Here is a 20,411-nt window from a genome sequence, read left to right as displayed (position 1 = left end):
CTGCTCTGCCTTATAACGTGATAGTACTTCGACGTGTTCCAGGTACATACGTATCTGGTAAAAAAACATTTTTCAGAAACGAAGAAAATACGGGGCAGAAGAGAAAAAAGAGATTGAAGATTAAAAGATACCATTAAGGAAAGAGTCCTGTTCTCCGATGATCTTTAACGCTTCTCGTAGACGACGAAAAAGGTTACCTGTCCCCTTGAAACAGTTCGTCGTCTTTTGGTCTGGATCGTAAAACCGAAGAACTCGCGGAGAAGACAACGTCGTCGAGAATCCTCGCCCTTGTTAAAACGAGATAACACGCACGGCCGAAGAAAGAGAGAATTCCAGGTTGCGTTAACGAATGGCTTCGCAAAACATATGGATCGAGCGCAATAAAGGTAACATGAAAAGTGATAAATTTTATCTCGGATTTGCAGCTCGTAATTGGCAATAAAGAACAGGAAAACCACGCATACGATCAAATACAACGAACGTTTCAACGATCGTACGTATACACGCTGATAAATAATTTATAACATTTACGAGCGATGTTGCGTCGTACGTTGGAGACAGTAGGAGTGGCAGAACAGAAGGAACGTACAAGGCAGGGCGAACCGCATGGAAAATTCAAGTTTCAGACGTTCCTCGTCTTTTATCTCTTTCCTTTTCGTAGTCTTGATATTTAATTACACGTTTACATATTTGTGTAACAATATCGTTTCGCTGTCAATCAGCAAGTATGCGACGCGTATCACGCGGCGACCATCCTCGTGACACGCGATCGAGTATATGTCTGAAAACGAGATCGTACAATCTATTTCCACGAGACTCTATTACCTATCGAAACAAACGTTACGTCGTCTAATGGAATATCACATTTGGCACGTGTCGCTCTTTAATGCGACATGTCGAAGCTCGCGTAGAAAATTGTTTGGCAAAGAGAGAGGGTAGCTTAGAAAGTTGGGAAAATATCGCGATCGGAAAATACATCCGCGCATGTTTTTCTTCTTCTCCGATATTTTCTTTTCTGATTGTTTCGTACCGTAGGTTGTATCGCGTGTTCGATTCGGATCACTGGCATCACGCGCGTCGTACGCACTCTGAACAATATCGACTTTTCGTTCGTACTTCGTAGATTGGAAACGGGGTGTGTATCGTAACAGGTAAGATGGTCTTTAGTTTAAAAGCGGATACATTCTTCCACTGTGTTTCGAAATGCTAGCTGCGACTGAATTTTTTCACACATTTCTTATCTGCTGCGATACACTTGGTACAATATTTTTGTACCTTCTTCGACGAACGTTCATTTTTGCGGCACTGTTAAATAAATTCTTAAGTAATGAAATGATCAATCCTCCGCGGAACGATGCAACGCTACATCGTCACGAAGCACATCGAATAATTCTAAGGAAACAAAAACAAAAAAAGAAACACAAAGAAAAATGCTAGAGTAGATAATTAATTAGGAACAATAGGAACGGATTTCATTTTTGAGCAAATCCTTAAACACCTAGTGGTGAGCCGAACATCCGGAACCACGCTGCCGGATGTCGGTTTAATGATTAATTAACTCTATAAATAGCATTGCACCAGAACGGATGCACGATCTATCTAGATTACGTGTACTCGTTTATGCAAGTACATACGCCTTCGCGTGTAATAGTGTGTTGCTTATTCATTATAGAAACGCGTTTTATAAGATATTCGCGGAAGTGGAAGGCGTGATCGATCGATTTAACGAGAATATTCACTTCGCCTTCGCGCGCCAATCTTCCTAGAGATACAAACGTTCCATGCGCATTCCTCTCGAAACGATGCAAGATGTACAATAGATAAAGCAGCGTAATTATTCCCGTCTGCAGCATTGCAATAAGGAAATAGGTGTACACGATCGTATTTACGATATCGCGCTATAAATAAGATTTTTGACAGTATAGAATCGTAGCGAAGCTGGATCAAATAGAACGTACATAGGAGTAAAGCATTAATCTGTTCTTCCGGAGGCGCGTGTTGATGTACAAACGTCTTCCTTACATTCTAAAATCCTTGCAATTCCTGTAAATTAACAGGAGATCGGCGAACTATCAATTATAAAGCATCCCAATGAATAACGTGGGAACCTTCGAGTAAAATCTCTTTATGAAAACGCAAGGCACGTAACAACGAACACATATCTTCCGTCATCGAACGATCTAGAAAAATATCTCACGACTCCCAACCATCCGTTGTAAGATACGAGAAGGCACGTCGGTGATTAAAAACAGCGTAAAAGCTGACAGCGAGTTCGCGACATGTTCACGCGCTACTCTGAATACGAAAAGAGCACTCCGACGTTTCATGGGAATACAAAGCTCGACCTTAGATTTGGGCAGAATCTTTATACTCTGGACGGTATTCCTCTCAGCATGGAATCGTCAGTTGCACTCTCCTGAACGTCTCGATAGACCGTTTTAGTTCCAAAGATCGACCGAGTTCGAAGCTGAAACACGAACGAGCCCCTTTGCCACGTGTTCTCATAGCTGCGATGATCACGCTGGTCCTGCTGCCACCACACGGATTAATTATCGATTCGAGCAGTCGTGTTATAAATTATTTACGCGTTAGTATGTACAAACACACACGGTGGCCGACAACGAGAATACGTGATAGACTTCAGTCTTCGGCATTCTGTCTTGCGCTCGACGTCGACCAGGACTAGGATGGATCGTCGCTGCATTTGTCGCCGTTTTTTTTAGTCTCCCACACGTTGATTCTCTTCAAGGGATAACAGATCACAGCCGACAGAAAGATCAGGCTACCAGACAGGTAAAACGAGGCGTCGTAGCTTCCGGTTGCATCCATAAAGATACCTAAACAAATGGACCAATACGCCTTTTTATTGTATAATACTAATTAACACGTTGAAACATACGAAATTACTTACACTTGTAAAAATAGATTAGACGACTTTCAAGCGTGTACTTATCCATCGTCGTCTTATCTTATCTGTATTCTCAATTTATGAAAGTATCTCATGAAATTTATTCCGCGATCTGTATCTCGTCTCGAGATCGATGCTAATTAATTACATGATGGAAACGGCATTAGTTACCGGTGACTTTTGATTCAACATTCAAATGTATCACGATCGATCACTCTATCGTAAAGTGTAATAATATGGAACGTTCGTGATTTGTATCGCTGTTGCACAACAACGTTCCGATATATTGTCGCGTAACATCCCCTCTGGGCATGAGAATCGATATTTTCTAATCACCTGCAAGAGGCGCGCCTACGGCAGCTGCCACGCCTTGAAACAAAAGAAGCAATCCGAAAGCGTTGGTCAGTTTCTCTAATCCCAGGAGATCTACCACCAGGATCGATCGCAGCGAGGCGAAGACAGCTGCAATGACAGAAATTTTAACTCAATATCTACAGATTTGAAACACCAGAAACGATATCTTCAAGCTTAGTAACCACCATATACTTACATATGCTAGTGCCAAAACCGGCAGCGTAAAAGAACTGGTAGCCCTTGCTGAGCGATAATCCGGAGAAAATGGTGAAAAGGCCAGCGGCACTGATGAATATATTGTTGACGACCAACGCGTTAACTCCTGGCAAGCTGCTAGCCAATCCACACACGACACGGCCAATGGTGTTGCCGATACCGATCACAGAGACAAGAAACATAGCGGTCGAGGCCTCGATGCCTGCCAATTGGGCTCGATCTGCAGAACAGAACCGACCACGCTGGTTTCTTTCGTCTTTTTGGCGCATAGTCGATTTTTAATATGGGACACTTGATCGGATAAAATCGAACCGATATCCTTCGAATTTTCTTCTCTTTTCTTTGGCGAATTCGATATTTTCGAAATGCCGCGAACATAACGGGGGAAAATGGGATACTTTTGTCGGCAGCTTTCGAAGCTTTTAAAAATGGGAAAGAAACGATTTGATGAAACGTGATACGATACCTGGGACGTACATAAAAGGTGTATAGAAGCCCATCATCGTAAGTCCACCGGATATAGCCAGGATCAAGAAAGATGGACTCTTGAGAAGACTCAAATCGAGCATTGTCGTCAAGATTCGGCGTACGCTCTCTGGACAGATGTAACAGCTTCCACTCTCCTCTTCGGCGACGTCCGTCGCAGTAGGCAAACGCGTGACAGACATGTGATAGCCAACGGACGATTGCTGTGCAAATGGTGGTTAAAAAATGTATGAATCGTTCGAGAGTAGTCGTGTCTACATGAAAAAATCCATCATTTACTGTTACAATTTGCAGACACCGTAAACTCGCGTAATTCGTACAAAAATTTACTTTTTTCAAGCCAACTTGAAGCATTCAACGGTATTTCGTTCCGTTTTTTACCTGCGATTTGTAATGCGGCAGTCTGTTCAGGGAACCGCCGTAAAAGATATCGTCCCTGTAGAACGGTCTCTGCGGATCCTTGCTGAATGGGTTTCGCCTGTTGCCCATCTTCAACGATTTCTGGCTGCAGTCCGAGTCCGCGCGCAGTCGTCTACCGCTGATCGTATGTCTGCGAATCTGCCAACAATTTCCTCTACTCACTTAACCAGAACGTACTGTTATCGCGGCTAAATGAATCCTGCTGGCACAGGAACTGCCATAAAAATGCCATAAAAGTTCAGTAGTGTCCGCAAACTACATGTATCGCCACGAGTATCCTAGCATAACCAGTTGATCTTTCTACAATTTGCGTCTTTTTCTACGAATCGTAAAACATCGTTCATCTTTTGGAATTCTCGCGGAGCTTTTACAGGACGGTAGCTTGGCTCTGCATAACGATAAATTTGATATTTGCCTCTATTTACTCGGCCCGAGACAACCGATAACAACGTAGAACGTTAGAAACGTTCGCGCATTTTGACCTGTTTAAAAGTTAGAATAACGCGAGATGAGTGTTTTACGCTCACCGTGGGCACTTTGCCATTCAGTCTCTCCACATCTCCACCGAGGAGATTGTTCTCCTCTTCGACCATCTTCTCGTCCATGTTCACGTCCAACTCTGGATAGATGGGCACGGACAGCCGCTTCTCCGAGCTACTCAACTTCCTTTCCAGAGTTCGCAGCTCCGCGTGAATCTTATGAAGAGAATGCAACGACTTGGAGGCGCTGCAATAAGAAGTTTGTCAAATCAGCACCCACTGTCTGAAACCCAGTCCCTTTCCTTCTTCTTCTTCTTCGTAGCTTAACGTTTCTTCTATCTTTACGAGTTTGTCGACTTAAGACTCGTTCATCGTGTTGGTTCGACCGCGTTTAACTGCTACTTTTGTTCTAACTATAGCGTGCAACTCGCAGCACGTTTTACGCCTTAAATAAGAGACTGTAATCTCTACGAACGAAACTTGTACGAAGTTGGCAATTTCTATTTCTCGGAGTATTCCCTTCGAATTTATCGCGATTCATACTTCGAGTGAACATTTCAAAGTACATAAATAAAGGATTTTTTTCTAGCTTTAAGATCGTAGTACTTTTGAAAAATTGAAAATAGATGGAGATTTAATTATTACTTTACTATGTTGGGGTTGCTTCCAAGCAGCTCAGCAGCCGTTGGGTAATCGGTATTGTTATTGGTTCCAAAGAAACCGCTTCTCCCTGGTTGTATACAATGCAACGACGCCGTGGACACTCCCCTTGCCATCAAACTGCTTTTTACTTCTAAACCCGCGTTCTCCGGGCTGGATTTCACCTTAATCCGCGTTGACTTCAATGGACGGAACATGGCACCGAAAATGGCACAATTTAACAGCATTCCTATGACATTTCAAGCAATGTTGTAGAAATGTTCTAACGTAAAATACTTGTTTATTATATATGCGTATAATTTTTTTTTTTAACCAGTTGACTACGTCGTTGACTACGTATACAGGTCATTGCTTGATTTAACTACGCACCCCGTAAGGGATTATTGTTAACGCAGTTAACGTGTTAATATCGCGAAATAGAAACTTTCGATCAGTCCTGGATTGAAACTGCTGTTTCAACTTCTAATATAAAAAATAAAGAAACGTTAAAACGAGTGGAAAACTTCATCGATAACATTGGGCAAGCGAAAGTGTTTGAACAACGCTCTGTGGAAATACAATTCTAAAGTTTCCACTGTTTGCTCGAAAAGAAAATGTCGAATGACAAAACAATGGAACGTTTGTCAAACATGCTACAAGACGATAACATTGATACTATCTTATTGACAAATCACCGAATCGATGATATCGTTGTTAAAGAATCTTAGAAAAATTCTCTCGAATTCAATCAAAGACTGGTGTTGCGATATCAAAGGTGGATCAACCGGATGTTTTATCGATTACCTGCTTGGAAGAGCAAGGCGCCCCTCCAACCGAATTGCTTCACCAGTATGTCTGAGATAGGCGCGAGCATGAAAGCGCCGATTCCGGATCCGCAGACCGCGATCCCGGTAGCCAGCGCTCGCCATCTTTCAAAATAAAATCCGGTAGTTATGACAGCCGGCACGTAAATCAGGCCTGCCCCGATACCTCCTAACAATGCAAGACACAAATACCACGTGAAACGGGAGAAATAGAAACGATGAATCACGGAATGGAATTTTTTATTTAAATCGTCGCTGCTCTACTTGGGACTCGCGTTTCGACAATCGCGCGACAGCAATTTTTTCTCTCTTTCTTTTTACTTCAAACGGTTCCGGTTCTTTGGATATGAAAATTAATGTTAGTCGAGTGTATCGTTTTATCGTACGAAAGGAATTTTAACGAATTCTCCAGTTGCAATAATTTCAGTATGAAAGTTAACGTTAGTTTTAGGTGCACCCGTTCCTCCCTTTTGCCGGTCTTTTTATTCAAGAAATTTCGATCGCGAGAACACGGCGAATGGAAAGCGACGTCGTTCACGTGCCTCGAAAGGGGAACGTTCTTTGCATGCAAAATGGAACACCAGGATAAAAGGGAAACTTTTCTGTCCAGGCGGTAGAAACTTGGTCCGGAACAAGCGTATACAGGGTGGTATATCCGAAAGAACGTAGCCGAATGTTCGCGCAGCTTCCAAGGTGTTACGTAGGTGTTCCAAAGACAAAAGTGCGTCGAAGAATATGCAAATGCCTCGAAATCGTGCAAATTTGTCCAACATTGAAAATTGAACAACATTCGCAGCTTCCAAGAGCCAAAACGTAATATTTCAGTACTCTGTTGGACGCTCTACCCTGTACGTAGGATAAGAACTTACCGAGCACGCCGTAAGAGATATAGAGGAACTCGATGGAAGTGCTGAAGTACGACAGGACAAAGGCGCTGCAACTTATCACGCTTCCAAGGATCGCTACCAGACGAAAGCCGTACCTGTTGGCCAATGCTGACACGAATGGGCCTGCGAATAAAACACAAGCGGTCCATATTGAAAATTAATTTATCGTTAAAATCAACGATATTTCGCGTTGAAAAGGGAAATGTATTATAATGCGCTGTAATCGGAATTTTGCTATCAAGTTATACGACGTTATAGAAAAAGCTAATTATACTTGGAGCTATTACGTTGACAGCTAATTAAGAAGATACTTTAAAAATAAATGAGATAAGTCACGGAATAAAGCAGAAAGAATTAAGAAGAAAAATTAATTCGACGTTCGATACAAAATGTATTTTTCAATTATCGTGCGGCCTATCGGACGATTTATATTTATACGCTCTTTTTTTGTCACTGACCAGCCATAAGATAAAATCCAGACTGCAACGAACCAACCAGCGCCACTCTCGCCTTCGACACTGCGAAAGCTTCGGAAATATCGTTGAGAAAGACACCGAAGCTGAAAATGATGCCGTCCACGAAGAGGTTGCACATGAAGGAGGCTGCGACGATCATCCAACCCCATCCACCATCCGGTGGCACCACCATCTCCACCTCGATGCTCTGTCAACACCAACGACAAAAAGTTTTCACGTGCATGAAAATGTATTTCTACCAGAAGTTTCGTGCTTTCCTTAAAACTTTCCTTCGATTATCATACTAATAGGCAAGCAAAGACGAGCTAAAACACGATGCAGGATCGGTTTCTCGTTTCTTGCGGCTCAATTTTCGTTAGGTCGTCGTTTCAAGTTTCCAAGGTACTTTCACGGGCCAACAAAGAACATCTGGCAGTTTGTAAAAACAAGAAGGAGATTCGGAAACTGAAGGCAAGAAATATCGTGTGGCTCGGTGGACGGCCAGCGACGAACGTTTCAACACCGTCATTCGTGGAAATTCACAAGGTGCTCGAGATCAAGGCTAAAGAACGTCTGAAACCGTCCAAGCCGGCGACTTTCGCGTTTTGCTAGACCGCGCGTGACCCAAAACTCTGACGTGTTATCGAACCGACGACCGCGACCGCGACCGCGCCATGTGACGCTGATACCGATTCACTTTAACAGAGAACTCGATTTATGAATTACTACGGCCAGTATTTTTAGTCTCGTGCAACGATATCGCCGACGATTGTTGCTAATCTCTTTACAGAGCATCGGAGCAGCTCCGCGTTTCGCAAGTTTCGCCACTGTTCCAGCATCGTTGGAACTTTTCTTTCGCGCACGCTGTACCGAAGCTGACCGCTCTTCTCGGCAAAACGAATACGTAAATCGTAGAATAACGTTCGCAAATTTTAAATATCTTATTACGCGTAGCTCGTCTTTCGGACCTCGTATCTCGCAAGCTTCTTCCCTGTTAGCTTTCTTACAGTGGAGAATTTACGGAAATGACCGAGCTAGTCATTGAAAATACATCGTTTGAAAGAAATGTCAACGATCATCGAGGTGTCGTATTCTACGATTAACAGCGGTAACGTCGCTCATCCCGAACGAACCGATCCCTGTCGTTTCATTTGCACAGTCCGTACGACCACCGAAGCGCGATACAGATACGTTCAGATCAGTCCTGCAGTGTCTCACCTCGTTATTGTTATCTCGAAAGTCTTCCAACTGCAGTTCCTCGTTCCTGCAATTGCCTCCATTCTGCTGCGGTACCTTGCTGACTTGTTCATCCACTTTATTCTCCAATGACGCCATCATCGTCCACGGTTGACTGGAACAGAGGATGGACCGTTGCAAAGAGCGTGATAGATCGTGAAAATAAAAAGAAAGAGATGAATCGAAACGAAGGCGAACGCGGCGAAGATAAGGTCGAAAAGCAAACGACTACGTTCGTACGTTTTGTAATTTGTATATCATTATCTATCAACGAGTAACTTAATTAAGTATTTGTTTGCATCGTGCTCGATCCGCGCTGCGACTCGCCGTACTCGTCGTGCATGATGCTACATAACGTAAATACGCGTGTATTATCATACCTATAAATTATGCACGTGCACGCGGTGCCACGAGACGGGGGAGGAATCAACGACGAGACTTTCCTTCTTTCCGCGACCTTTCTCTCCTTTACGACGAACCAACCCTCTCCAACGAAGGGTCGTAATATCGAAGATGTCAATGGGATATAACGAGCACAAAGTCACAAAGCGCACATTGTAACAGACGAACGTTGAGATCGACGAAATGGATCGCGAAAGAAATGGAAAAAGCGTCTAGACACGGATTGGCTTCAGTCGCGGACAACTGGAATCCTCAACTGGAAGTGTGCTACTGTACAGCAGTCTGTGTGAATCATAGATGTTATAGCCAGTTTTATGTAGCATACAATATGTCGTAAACGTGGCGATGGGAGCCAACAGTGGCCGGTATCAGGAAGAAAGTGACGTCTCGATAAACATCCGACGAGTGGGCGGAATTACGGACGGATATCGTCGAAGAAAACAAGCCTCGTGCGGTTCCAGACTTCTGTCTTTCATTGCTTCATCAGCAGCCATGCTTCGTAACGTTGGTCCAGTTTGATACGATTACGGCTAGTATGAGGTAGGTCAAGGGCGATGCGACTCGATAATGTTAACTTACCAACACGGAACGAGCACAAGCAATTATCGAAAAAAGAATCGTCGCCTACGTTCGTTCAATGAGCCACGGGCCACTACACGAAATCGAAAGGAAAAGTTCGGTTGAAACGTGAGGAACCGCACTAATTCTGATTCACTGGAACGAGGACACGCGTACCTCGACCATTGACCGTGATGTTCAACGTACAACGAAGAACTCGATTAAGGACGAAGTTTCTGCTGAGAAAATTTCTCACAGCTGATACGGCCACATACACGAAGTACAGTCCCACGGGCGAAAGAGCAATCAGCTCGTTAAATTGCCACACGAACAATCGGCCATGCCGATCCCAAACGGGTTGATAGTTCAAGTCACGTGCCGATTGTTCGGTATGTTCGGCCGGCCTTGACCTTTCTCAATGTTCTTGACCGACCTTCAGCCGAGAATGAATTTCAACGTTGGGAGCATGTGCTCCGTTAGAGTAACGTCGAGCTTTTTAACCGTTGCCGATGAAAATCTATATATCACGATTGCATAAATAATGGCGATATTCTTGAAATGAATGTTAATAAGATATTGGAAAAACGGATCGACATAAATGTTTCATAAAGAATAGAAACTTTACGAAGATAAAAGTAATAAATGAAATGTCATTACATACCGTGCATCTAGGATTTAGCCATGAAAAAAAGATAACTTTTCACACAAGGCAAACGAATAACTTGGAACGTTCCTATACAGGCTGTGAAGTTGACCAAGAAATGGTCCACCTGTCTGTTGTTCGCGAAACACCGGAAGATAGTCTGTCGTCGATGGTTCGACGTAGGACCATGGACAATTGATCGGCCGAGAACAGACCGCTGCTCTAATAAACGGGCGTGTTTGTATGTCGTATTCTGTGAATGATAAGATACGGCCTATGTTAGCCAATTTCGCGTCGTTTGCATATCAAACAAAACGCATCTCTGAAAACACGGTAAATCGTTTTAATCTCTGTTTACTATGTACTCTCTTACAACGCTCGCAAATCTTTCAGAGCATCGTGATATCGTTGATGGAAGAACGAAAGGAAATAAATTCCGAGATTTCGGACGAATAATATTTCTCTTGGAATTACTTCGTTCGCTACTGCTTTCTAAATTACAACGCGTTTATCTTCGCGTGATCGTCGGCTTCCTAAACACACGAAAGTCGAGCTATCGTGGAAAAAGTTACGCATTCCAGGATCACCGCGGCACAATAATCGTCACGAATTAATATCGCACTTCACCTTCGAGTCGAAATTACCGCAGGAAATCGCCAGATAAGCTTACCAAAATTTTGATAAACGCAACATTGCATCTCGTATTAGCGACTTTATCAAAAGATTTAAGCGACGATTATTCGATACTTTGGATTATCTCTCGATTCGATCGATCTTGTTTGCCAGCTTGTCGATAGTATCACAACCATCGTTAATTTGGTTAACTAATATAATGGTAATAAACGTACACATACGTATAGAGCAAAGACTCGATGGAATCGAAAACATTTTCCCGTTACTTTCCTCGACAAACATTTCGTTCACGATCGTTCTACCAACGTTCCATATTTCTCGTACGAGCGTCGAAATTACTTCAAACAGAAAGTCCCCGAAAACGGTCCCCTGCGTGTTCCTGTCGCCCGTTATTCTTTCTGGTCGTCGTTGGACACAAGGTCGTAGCAGATATAAATACGAATAACCACGGATAATCTGCTACGATCTAGCCCAGAAGATAGAAGGGAAGAAAACGAAGAAGAAAACGAAGCAGAGGTTTCGACACTGGCTGGTTAACGCTAAATGAAACGGTTCAGGGTCCTGTTGGTCCACGTGTAACGACGACGTTCTCTGACGAAGCCGTATCGTTGCACGGTTTGACGAGTATTGTGCAAATAGGATTGTGTAAACTCAGCCTGCTGATAAGGGGAGCGCTTATTTTTAGTAAGTCGCGGCTAACTCTCGCTCCACAGCTTCCTACGAACCTTTAAATCACCCGAATGCACCAGGTATCGCAGCGTTGTTCAACGATCGTCGAAATTTTGTTAGAAAGGCAACGAACTCGTAGCCAAATCGAACGCTTATCGACTCTCGGTCCTACAACAACTGGGGTGTGCTCGGGGTTTCGAACGGTTAGGCTGCCATTGAAACGGTGATAATTGATGCTCTAATTAATTGATAACTACGAGCTAGAATGGCACTCGTCGTAGGGTTAATTACCTACGACGAAGAAATTAAGAATAGGCATTTTCTATCGATGATAACCACGTTCTCGGAACGTATTACGAAAATTCAAATAGCCAACGTCGGAGAGCAACTTTTTGCGCTATGATAGCTGGAATTTGCTACGTTTGAGCTGTACAGTCTGATCGAGACACGTAATCGACATACTCCAACGATTACAGTCTAATCGATAGCTGTGGACCAGAGCAACGTTCGAAGTTATGTTAAGTATTCACTGCGGCCAGCAAACTGAGAACATGAACATTCTCGTTTGGAGACCGTGTTATAGGAATTAAAGCGAACAAAGTGGAGATCAGTTTTCTTATTTACACAACGTGCAGAGCTGTTGCTTGCTAGTCGTAGGTGTTTCTGTCGTCCTTAAGACCGAGTTGCAGAAAATTTGAATTTAACGAGCACCTGTAAGCTGCGACAAGACTATTCAACTTTCTAAACAGCTAATATTACAGTTTACACGGTATCCGAGGGTAAATTTACCTTGTTGCTTGCTTACGTTACACCACTTTCAGCGGACATCCTAAACACAGTTGAGGTATCCGGATAAGATTCTCAGGATAATCAGAGGATCGTTTGAAAGATTCAACTTGCGAGTCTTGAGACTCGGCTACGCACCGATATCGATTTACTTTTAATAATAAGAAAATTGTAAATCCAAAGACATACGAAAAGTGCCGACAAAGTAAACGATCATCGCCGTCTCCGTTTCAACACTCTGCTACGTATAAACTACGCGGCTAGAAATATTTATCCCTGGGGAAGTTAACTAAGAATGAGAATCTATAAATGCGAGGGACCACAATTTCGAAAGCTCCGAGGGACCGAAAAAGAAGCATCCAGTTTCTTGTTTTGTAGTGAAAAAGTCTTGCAGTAGCGTCTCCAACATTGAGAAAATAGCCGGATACACGGAAGCAAGGAACGGTATATCGAACCGACACCGGCGAAGATATTTTCTCGAAATAATCCCCCGGTTGCATGGTGCGTGCTCTGAGAATAGAGTCAGGCTCGCCTAATAATAGCGATATAAAAAGAAGGCCCATTGAAGCAGTTGTGTCGGGAGAGCGAGACGCGGAAAAGGAAATCGAAAGGATACCGATCGACGAGCAATCGGTGCTCCAAAAACAAGAAGAAGCAATTATCGATGGAAAGCGGATAGATAGCCATTATCGTGTTGGATACTGGACACAATGCACTGGCCCGTTTATTCGAGAATTCGTTCCTGGCTCGATATCAAACGCATCGGATTCTGTCTTTTTCTTTTCTCTGCATTGTTCATTCTTCACCGTCGTAGACAACGTACGCGACGACGAAACGAAGCGAATACCTACGACAAGCTGGTGAATCGTCTAGCCGAATCGTCTTCCATCGCTTTGTTCCATAAACAAATTGTCTTATCGTGCGCAGTGATTGTCAGTTTTCTACATTTTTATTTCCATCTGTTTAAAGCGGAGAGCGGGACAAAGAGCGGGATCCGTTGAAAGACGTAATTTAAAAATCGTAAACGACGTTACTAGCCACGATTGTTTCAGACAGACTGACCGATTGTAAAAGTTCCCCGTTGGGGTAGTTACATTTCTTGGAATGTGTCTATTCTGGCGTGAAACTTTTCCAATCAACGTTTGAAAAGTTTTGTTGCTTTCACTGGCCTCTTACTCGTGTTGCTCGGGATATAGATAAAATATATATAGTCGAAGAATTCGATCGTTTTATTATTCAAAATTGTCCGAAATAAATCGAACGACTACCCTTCTGCCAACTTACAAAACAATTTTTCAAGAGTAGCTAGTTGGCGTTAGAAATTCTTTTATTTGGAATTTTAGAATTCTACGAAGAATCGAATCTCCGCAATTTCGACGCGAGACCATCGACCACGATACAAATAAACGTGGTTCTCGTCAGCAAATGCAAATATCCCGCGAGAAACCGAAGAAATAATCTATTTATTCGTTGCAAACGAATAAGATGTAACGAAGTAGATTTGACGATAGCTGCGACTGTATTGAACGCGTCTTCCTGGAAACGCCGCGGAAACACACTATTCGTTTTGATGGCGGGAAAGAAGCCCTCGTTAGGGGCTCGTTCAATTCTATTTAAGCGGCATATTGTGCCTAATTGGAAAATTGTCAGGTTTTCAATTGAATTTTCATGCAACGTTCGCTTTAATTATCGCCGACCGGTAACAGGATGCTCTTTCTAACGAAGACGCGGTCGATCGAGCAACGACTCGTAGAATCCAAGTTGCGAATACTGCTATCGTTCTCGTACAGAATTCGTTTCGATATCGAACACCGCGGTATACATCATTCCGTTGCCTCGTACTTTTCAATATACTTTTCCGTTATTATTGTCTCGAGAAAACTTTTATTCGACTCTCTGATGTCGAGGAATCGTCGATAGCCGAGCAAAGAGGAAACTCTTTTGCTGCCTTATCTCGTGCAACTTCGACACTTGGAATAATAGTCGAATGGAAAATTATATGCGCGGTGCGAGTCGATATCGTGTATAAATATTGAAACAAACCGCAATATGTACTTCGGGGTATACACCGGAATGGAGGACGTCGGCGCATCGCTTTCTGGCCCGATAAATCAAACGACGATCGTACCAATATTTGCATGTTTCCGTATAATCGTCGGTGATATTCAAGTTAATGCATTATCGTAACGAACGAATCTTAACGTGCATTGTCAAGACGTTTTTATCTGCGACTAGGAATTTCGTAAATACTCGACACTACTAAATTATCTGTGTTTCTGGAGTATCGACATGGAAAATAAAACGAGCTGTATGTTCACGGACATCGTATCTCTGACAAACTTTCGACTTTACATCCTCGATATACCGTAAAACTGTGATATCTGAAATTCAACCGATCGGTAAATTATCTATTTTTCTAGAGTATCGAAGGATGGAACGAACGATCGCCGCTTGTTCAAGATTTCCGTGTTTACGAAACTTTTTAATTTCCCGCCTATCGAGATCGATCGCCGATTAGATAAATCGACGAGATGTTCAACGCAATAACCGATAACTAATCGACAAAACATTTCCTCGCGTTACAGGTATTTTAAACTGCGTGAAAGTGTCGTTTATCTCGAGCACACGACTCGTTCAAAATGTAAAGTTGGTTATCGTACAAGTAAATCTGTTCCTATCTCGTTTAGATAATGTAATTAGCGCGATTACTATCTGTTTTTCTGTGTGTCGTGATTGTCCTAAGGAAATTGATATCAAAGGTACCGTGTAATTTGGTACTCGTTGCAATCGACGCGATATCGGTGCTTCGATATCCGACTTATCTCAATTTTTCGCTGGTCCAAACGAAAAGCGTACCGCGTAAACAATACGCAGCTGCCGGAGTAGCTGGCAGAGACTCGTTTCGATGATTCGTCGCTGTTTTTTAAAATCAAGATCGAAATTCTATCTCGAGTAATTTAAAAAAAAAGACAGAAGCCAGTTATCAGACGATTTCTCGAAGCTCCGTTGATTCAACGAAGGGAGATCTTCGAATTTGTACGAGGCAAAGTGGCGAGTTTCGCTTGAAAGCCAACGTAGATCAAAAGTTGGACGAAAAAATCGCGAAAGAGGAAGTCTATTGAACGGTAGCACGACGAATCCCTTATTTAGTTCCGCTGCGGGCCTCGTTGCCCCTCTCGAGAAATTGATTAGGGCGAAACTCGTGGGCCAGCTCCCATTCACTCGGACCGTCAACGTGAATGACTCGACCGCTGAAAAGGCACCGGTAATACAATGAACGATTCTACACGTAGTATGTACCTACGAATCGTATGGCCGAGTAAGCGATCTTCTTCTCGAGGCCACGTGCTGAGGCCAAAGTTCAACAGGACTTATCTTTCAGATTTTTCGCACACGTTTATTTACCAACATTATTCGCGATTCAACGCTAAATCGACGATGGACTGTGTTTCAGGAATAGACCTAAAACAGGCTAATAAACCCGACATTCCTTTTGCAGGCCACTCGACCCAACCCACGCGTCTTTGTCTCTCCGCGTTTCTCGCTATGCTTGTTTCTCTCTCATCTTGAAAAGCTTGCCCAGGTCAGGGAAAAACAGAAACGCAGAATCGTGTTTGCTTACCATTAAGCGTTAACACGTGATCACCAGGCGCTTTTCTCTCATAGTTTTACATGTCTTACCGAACGATCCGAAGCGGAAATTAAATAGAACGACGATCGATGAAATATTCGAGACATTTGAGAAACAGAAAAAACACCGGCTACTAAATAATAATAAAGCGATCGTCGATGATCATAGGCTTGTTTGCGCGACACCGCAATGATTTCATTCTGCTCGTTGTAATTGCTGGTTATTCGCGAACGAGGACGCGAAAGATAATTATTATACGGGTTTTTCAACACGATCGTGGAAAGGAAAAGACTGATGGAGGAACAACGATCCGATTGACTTTTTTTTTCGTAGGAGAAATAAAAATGATGTTTTTATACATGGACTGAGGGGCACGTATCTGTTTCCGAGTTGGGAAGCGGATCGAAAGATAAGCCGGAAAGGGAATGGAAAAAGAAATTAACGCAGGCGATTTTCATACGCGAGACAAGGTCGATTCGTTGAATGGCTCTCATTACGGATTCGGAATTAATATTCCGATCTGGTCGGTCGAGCAACGCGCATGCGCGTGCTACGCGCACACGATCCTTACCGTATGGAAATTTCGGAAACGACGCTATTTCGTCTGATCGAACGTCATCGGCATCGAAGATAAGTTATGTTTTTATTATCGAACGGGACAGAAAAAAGCAGACGTCTTGGTTCAGTCTCCCGTCGATAGCTACAGTCTCGTAGACCCGATCGACGATAAGCGAGAAAATGTATGCACACACGCGTGAAACAAGATACGTGTGTCGTAAAAGAGGAAAGAACGTAGAAAGACGCGTGTCCAACTTATCGTTGCATCTTTCGTAATTAATAATTTCGTAATAACAGTAAGGAACACGTAAAACAAGCTTACGTGTGTGCACGACCACGTGCAAAGGGACGCTGCGGGGCGCGCATGCGCGAACCTCGAGGCGGGAAGTGCGCTTAAGCGTCGATAGAATACAAAACACAACAGAACACGTATACATAGACGCGATCGCACGCGTGTACTCCTACATGTGCACTACACACGCGTTTACACTATCGTAAACTCAAAGAAACAGAAGACATGAATGAGAAGTTTTTCGTATGCCCGTACACACACGCACATATGTAAACGGTTACTATGTACACCGTGACGAGAGATACATCTGGTTAAACCTGAAACGGTTAAGGCCGGTTGATTACCTTTCCTCGTCAAGCCACTGTCACCGACTGCCGAAATTCCAGGGAGCGGGTGCGAAGGAAAGAGGCCAGAGAGGAACGCGCGCGTGTTCGTGGCCGCGTCGTGCGCGTGTACTAAGACGGTACGCGCGATGTGCCCGAGAGTAAGCGCGATCTGTGTATCCCGTCGGGTGTGCACGGCTTCCATCGGTCACCGATAACAACCGAATGCCAGATTGGTCCGTTTCGAGCTCACAGGATCGTCTCGTTGGACACATGCTCCGACTCACACCGCCAGATGATCTGCTGCCGGAACGAAGCGTGACGTAACGAGCGCAGAAAGTTACGATTATATTAAATACGAAGGTTTCTTCGAAGTTTGCCAGTAATCGAATCGCCGTTTCCCTCGATCTTCGTCTTCTTTGCGTTTGTCCGCGAATCGAGCTTCTTCTACAGAGGTTCGAGATTATCTCGATAGAGATGACGGAACCTGACTCGCAAAGAGTAAAGCGAAATTCTCACGATCGTTGATCGATCGCCGATGGATCGCAGTCGATCGTTAGCTATGCGATATGCGTGCACGCGTTAAATCTAGTCGAGATTGACGATCGACGTTCGTTCGATGCGAGACGAATCGAGACGGCTACGATTCGCGCTCCGTTCGATCGACAATCGAAATCGAAACACGCCACCCTCTTGGTTACGAGATCGAACGGCTGCACTTAGAAGCGCTAACGAGCCGCGGTTAAAACGGTCGATACGCGGCGCCGCGAGTTCCGTTGATCGTCGATAAGGACTCCGGAGGCGACTGTCCGATAACCCGAATCAGCGGAGATTGTGTGACCACCGAACCACTCGGCAACCCGTTTCGACGTTTCCAACCACAAGACGCGGTGATAGTGAACTCGATGACGTAATTAATGGCGAAAAGGTTTATTATGGAAGTGGCTAGGCGCACGCGTCCTTGCCTCCCGTTCGTTTCGCGGTAATACTCGTATACTAACAAAATGCATAGAATATTATGATTGCACATTGGAAAAAATGTTGGTTAAGCGTATTTCAAGTACGGCCTGCTTTTTATATTCGATTAGTTTATCGTAATACTGATTGCGTTTTTGTTGTGTGGCCGCTTTTGTTCGTAGCGTCGTTATCAGTTGTAATTTGACAATTTCATAATTTAAACGCCGATAAAAATTCTGAAAAATTTTACACAGCGACGATGCGTTGCCCGGTATCTATGAACAATTTAGAAACAGCCATTTGCCAACAAAATCTGTCCGTCCGGTAGAAAAACACGATACATTTCTATAATACCGATGCGCTTGTGCAGTTTGAGTATAACCAAAGTGATCCATGACTCGTCAATTGATAAATCGGATGATTAAAACTGGTTCGTGTACAAGTTTCGCTAGTTCCCGCGTGAAAAAGGGCGGCGTGCAGTGCCGACGCACGACTACACGTGCCACGAATACGCAGTATCGCGTCGTGTGGCGCGAACTCGCATGGCGCAGAAATACACACCAGCTCTCTTTTTGCTTGATCGTGCGTTCGACAAGTCTAAGAATACGTATATTTAGTTCTCTGGACTGTACGCGGAGATAAATCGTCGTTTTCGATCTTCTTTAAAAGCGTCGCGAACGCGATCTTAATTACCGTGCACATGAACAGCTCGCGAGATAATTTTCTTTTACAGGAATTTATTTACGTTGCTCGTTGCTATCGTTCTTCTTGCTATCGAGCATTAGAGTTATTCCCACGAATCGACCGCGATTCATCCTCGTTCCTTCCCGCCATGTATGTATATATATATATATATATATATATATATATATATATATATATATATATATATATATATATCTTCACCACCGAGATAAACTTCACAGAAACGAACGGCAATCCACGTGTACCGAGCCCCGTGAATGCCGCGTATATCATCGAGCATGTACCGAAATGCACTCACGTATGCGTCATGATTGTCGTCAACGAAACACGAACTTCGGATGTCACACTCGCGCAAGTCGTATCCTGGTGTCGACTGCTTCGCTCGAAGAAGAAGTGAGAACAGACCGAGGGGACGAGTGCCATAAAAATCGGCAGTGGTGTTGAAGTTCGAGACCGTATGCGAGAAAGATAGAAGATAGAGCGAGAATAAGAGAGAAAGAGAAATAGAAAGAAAGAGAGAGAGAGAGAGAGAAAGGGAGAAAGGAGAGAAGAAGGAAAAGAGACGAAGGAGAAGAACGGGAAAGAGGCGAAAGGCACGCGGTGAACTGGTGGAAAAAGTACGAGGAAGTCGCGATAAACGACGACGAGCCACTTGCAATTCTCGCGCGACAGAACGGAGGCGGTGTTTCGCCAAACCTCCGCTCGTTTTCTTGCGTTTCGCCCCTCCTATTGCACGGTGGCGCTTAAACGAAAGTGTAAGTTTACTTAAGGTAGGTCGCGCCAAGAATATACGCCTATTGCACGACGAACTCTCGTACCGTTCCTTCGGGACGGAGGGAGGGAGGGAGATAGAAAAGAGTTCACTCCAAAGTGATGACGTTCTACGATTCACCAGAGCATTTGCGTGCTCCTCTTCTTTTTTATACATGTATGTAAAGGAACAGAGAAACCATCGGCCGAATGCGAATTTCGTGTTTGCCAGATACGAGTCTTCGAACTTTTTGGCTTGGCCTTTCACTACACGGTGATTTGATCCTTGATATTCAAACGTGCCGCCTTCATAAACGTTACAAACATATATATATAGTGTAATTTTGAGCACTTCTTTGAAAATATATATGTATGTATGTATATTATATTAACTTATTCCAAAGAAGCGCTCAAAATTACACTCCGATAGTTTTAATATTAAGGAGAAATAACTGGGAAATGTTGGTTTAATGTTTGCAATAACGTAGACGTATTTATTCCTTTTGTTTTCATGTGGACGGTAAATCGCAAAGTTTCAATGGCAACGTGTTGTTGCAAATACGTAATATTTACGATATGCGGCAGATTGGGAAGAAAAGT

At 43.5% G+C, this 20,411-nt stretch overlaps 1 protein-coding gene across 7 annotated transcripts; it reads right to left on the bottom strand.

The window, feature by feature from the left end:
- Window positions 1–620: 620 nt before the first annotated feature.
- On the bottom strand, window positions 621–19,949 carry LOC138185992 (monocarboxylate transporter 12). 7 transcript variants are annotated; one of them, XM_069125388.1, is made up of 12 exons: window positions 19,360–19,949; window positions 8,887–9,019; window positions 7,672–7,876; window positions 7,196–7,336; window positions 6,307–6,495; window positions 5,509–5,752; window positions 4,912–5,110; window positions 4,346–4,522; window positions 3,945–4,167; window positions 3,459–3,698; window positions 3,245–3,370; window positions 621–2,837 (listed from the first exon to the last, which is right to left on the bottom strand). In XM_069125388.1, the coding sequence occupies exons 1-12, from the start codon at window positions 19,482–19,484 to the stop codon at window positions 2,683–2,685; spliced, it is 2,157 nt and encodes a 718-aa protein (XP_068981489.1). In that variant the 5' UTR covers window positions 19,485–19,949; the 3' UTR covers window positions 621–2,682. The 7 variants fall into 7 exon arrangements, with proteins under 7 accessions (XP_068981489.1, XP_068981491.1, XP_068981495.1 ...); XM_069125390.1 differs by having other exon boundaries at window positions 19,263–19,948; XM_069125394.1 differs by having other exon boundaries at window positions 6,307–6,431; window positions 19,360–19,947.
- Between the last annotated feature and the right edge of the window lie 462 nt (window positions 19,950–20,411).

Source organism: Bombus flavifrons, chromosome 13 (assembly GCF_040668555.2).
Source record: "Bombus flavifrons isolate JBK064 chromosome 13, iyBomFlav1_principal, whole genome shotgun sequence".
Taxonomy (NCBI): Eukaryota; Metazoa; Arthropoda; class Insecta; order Hymenoptera; family Apidae; genus Bombus; species Bombus flavifrons.
Note: the sequence above shows the minus strand (reverse complement) of the source record. Positions and strands in the feature narration are given on the sequence as shown.

Excerpts from the sequence above, each read along its gene's own strand:
- LOC138185992 (XM_069125388.1), bottom strand. The coding sequence starts at position 19,484 with ATGGCACTCGTCCCCTCGGTCTGTTCTCACTTCTTCTTCGAGCGAAGC. Across the intron at positions 6,496-7,195 it reads TATCTCTTACGGCGTGCTCG|GAGGTATCGGGGCAGGCCTG; the intron begins GTAAGTTCTTAT and ends TTGCATTGTTAG. Across the intron at positions 2,838-3,244 it reads CGTAGGCGCGCCTCTTGCAG|GTATCTTTATGGATGCAACC; the intron begins GTGATTAGAAAA and ends CCATTTGTTTAG.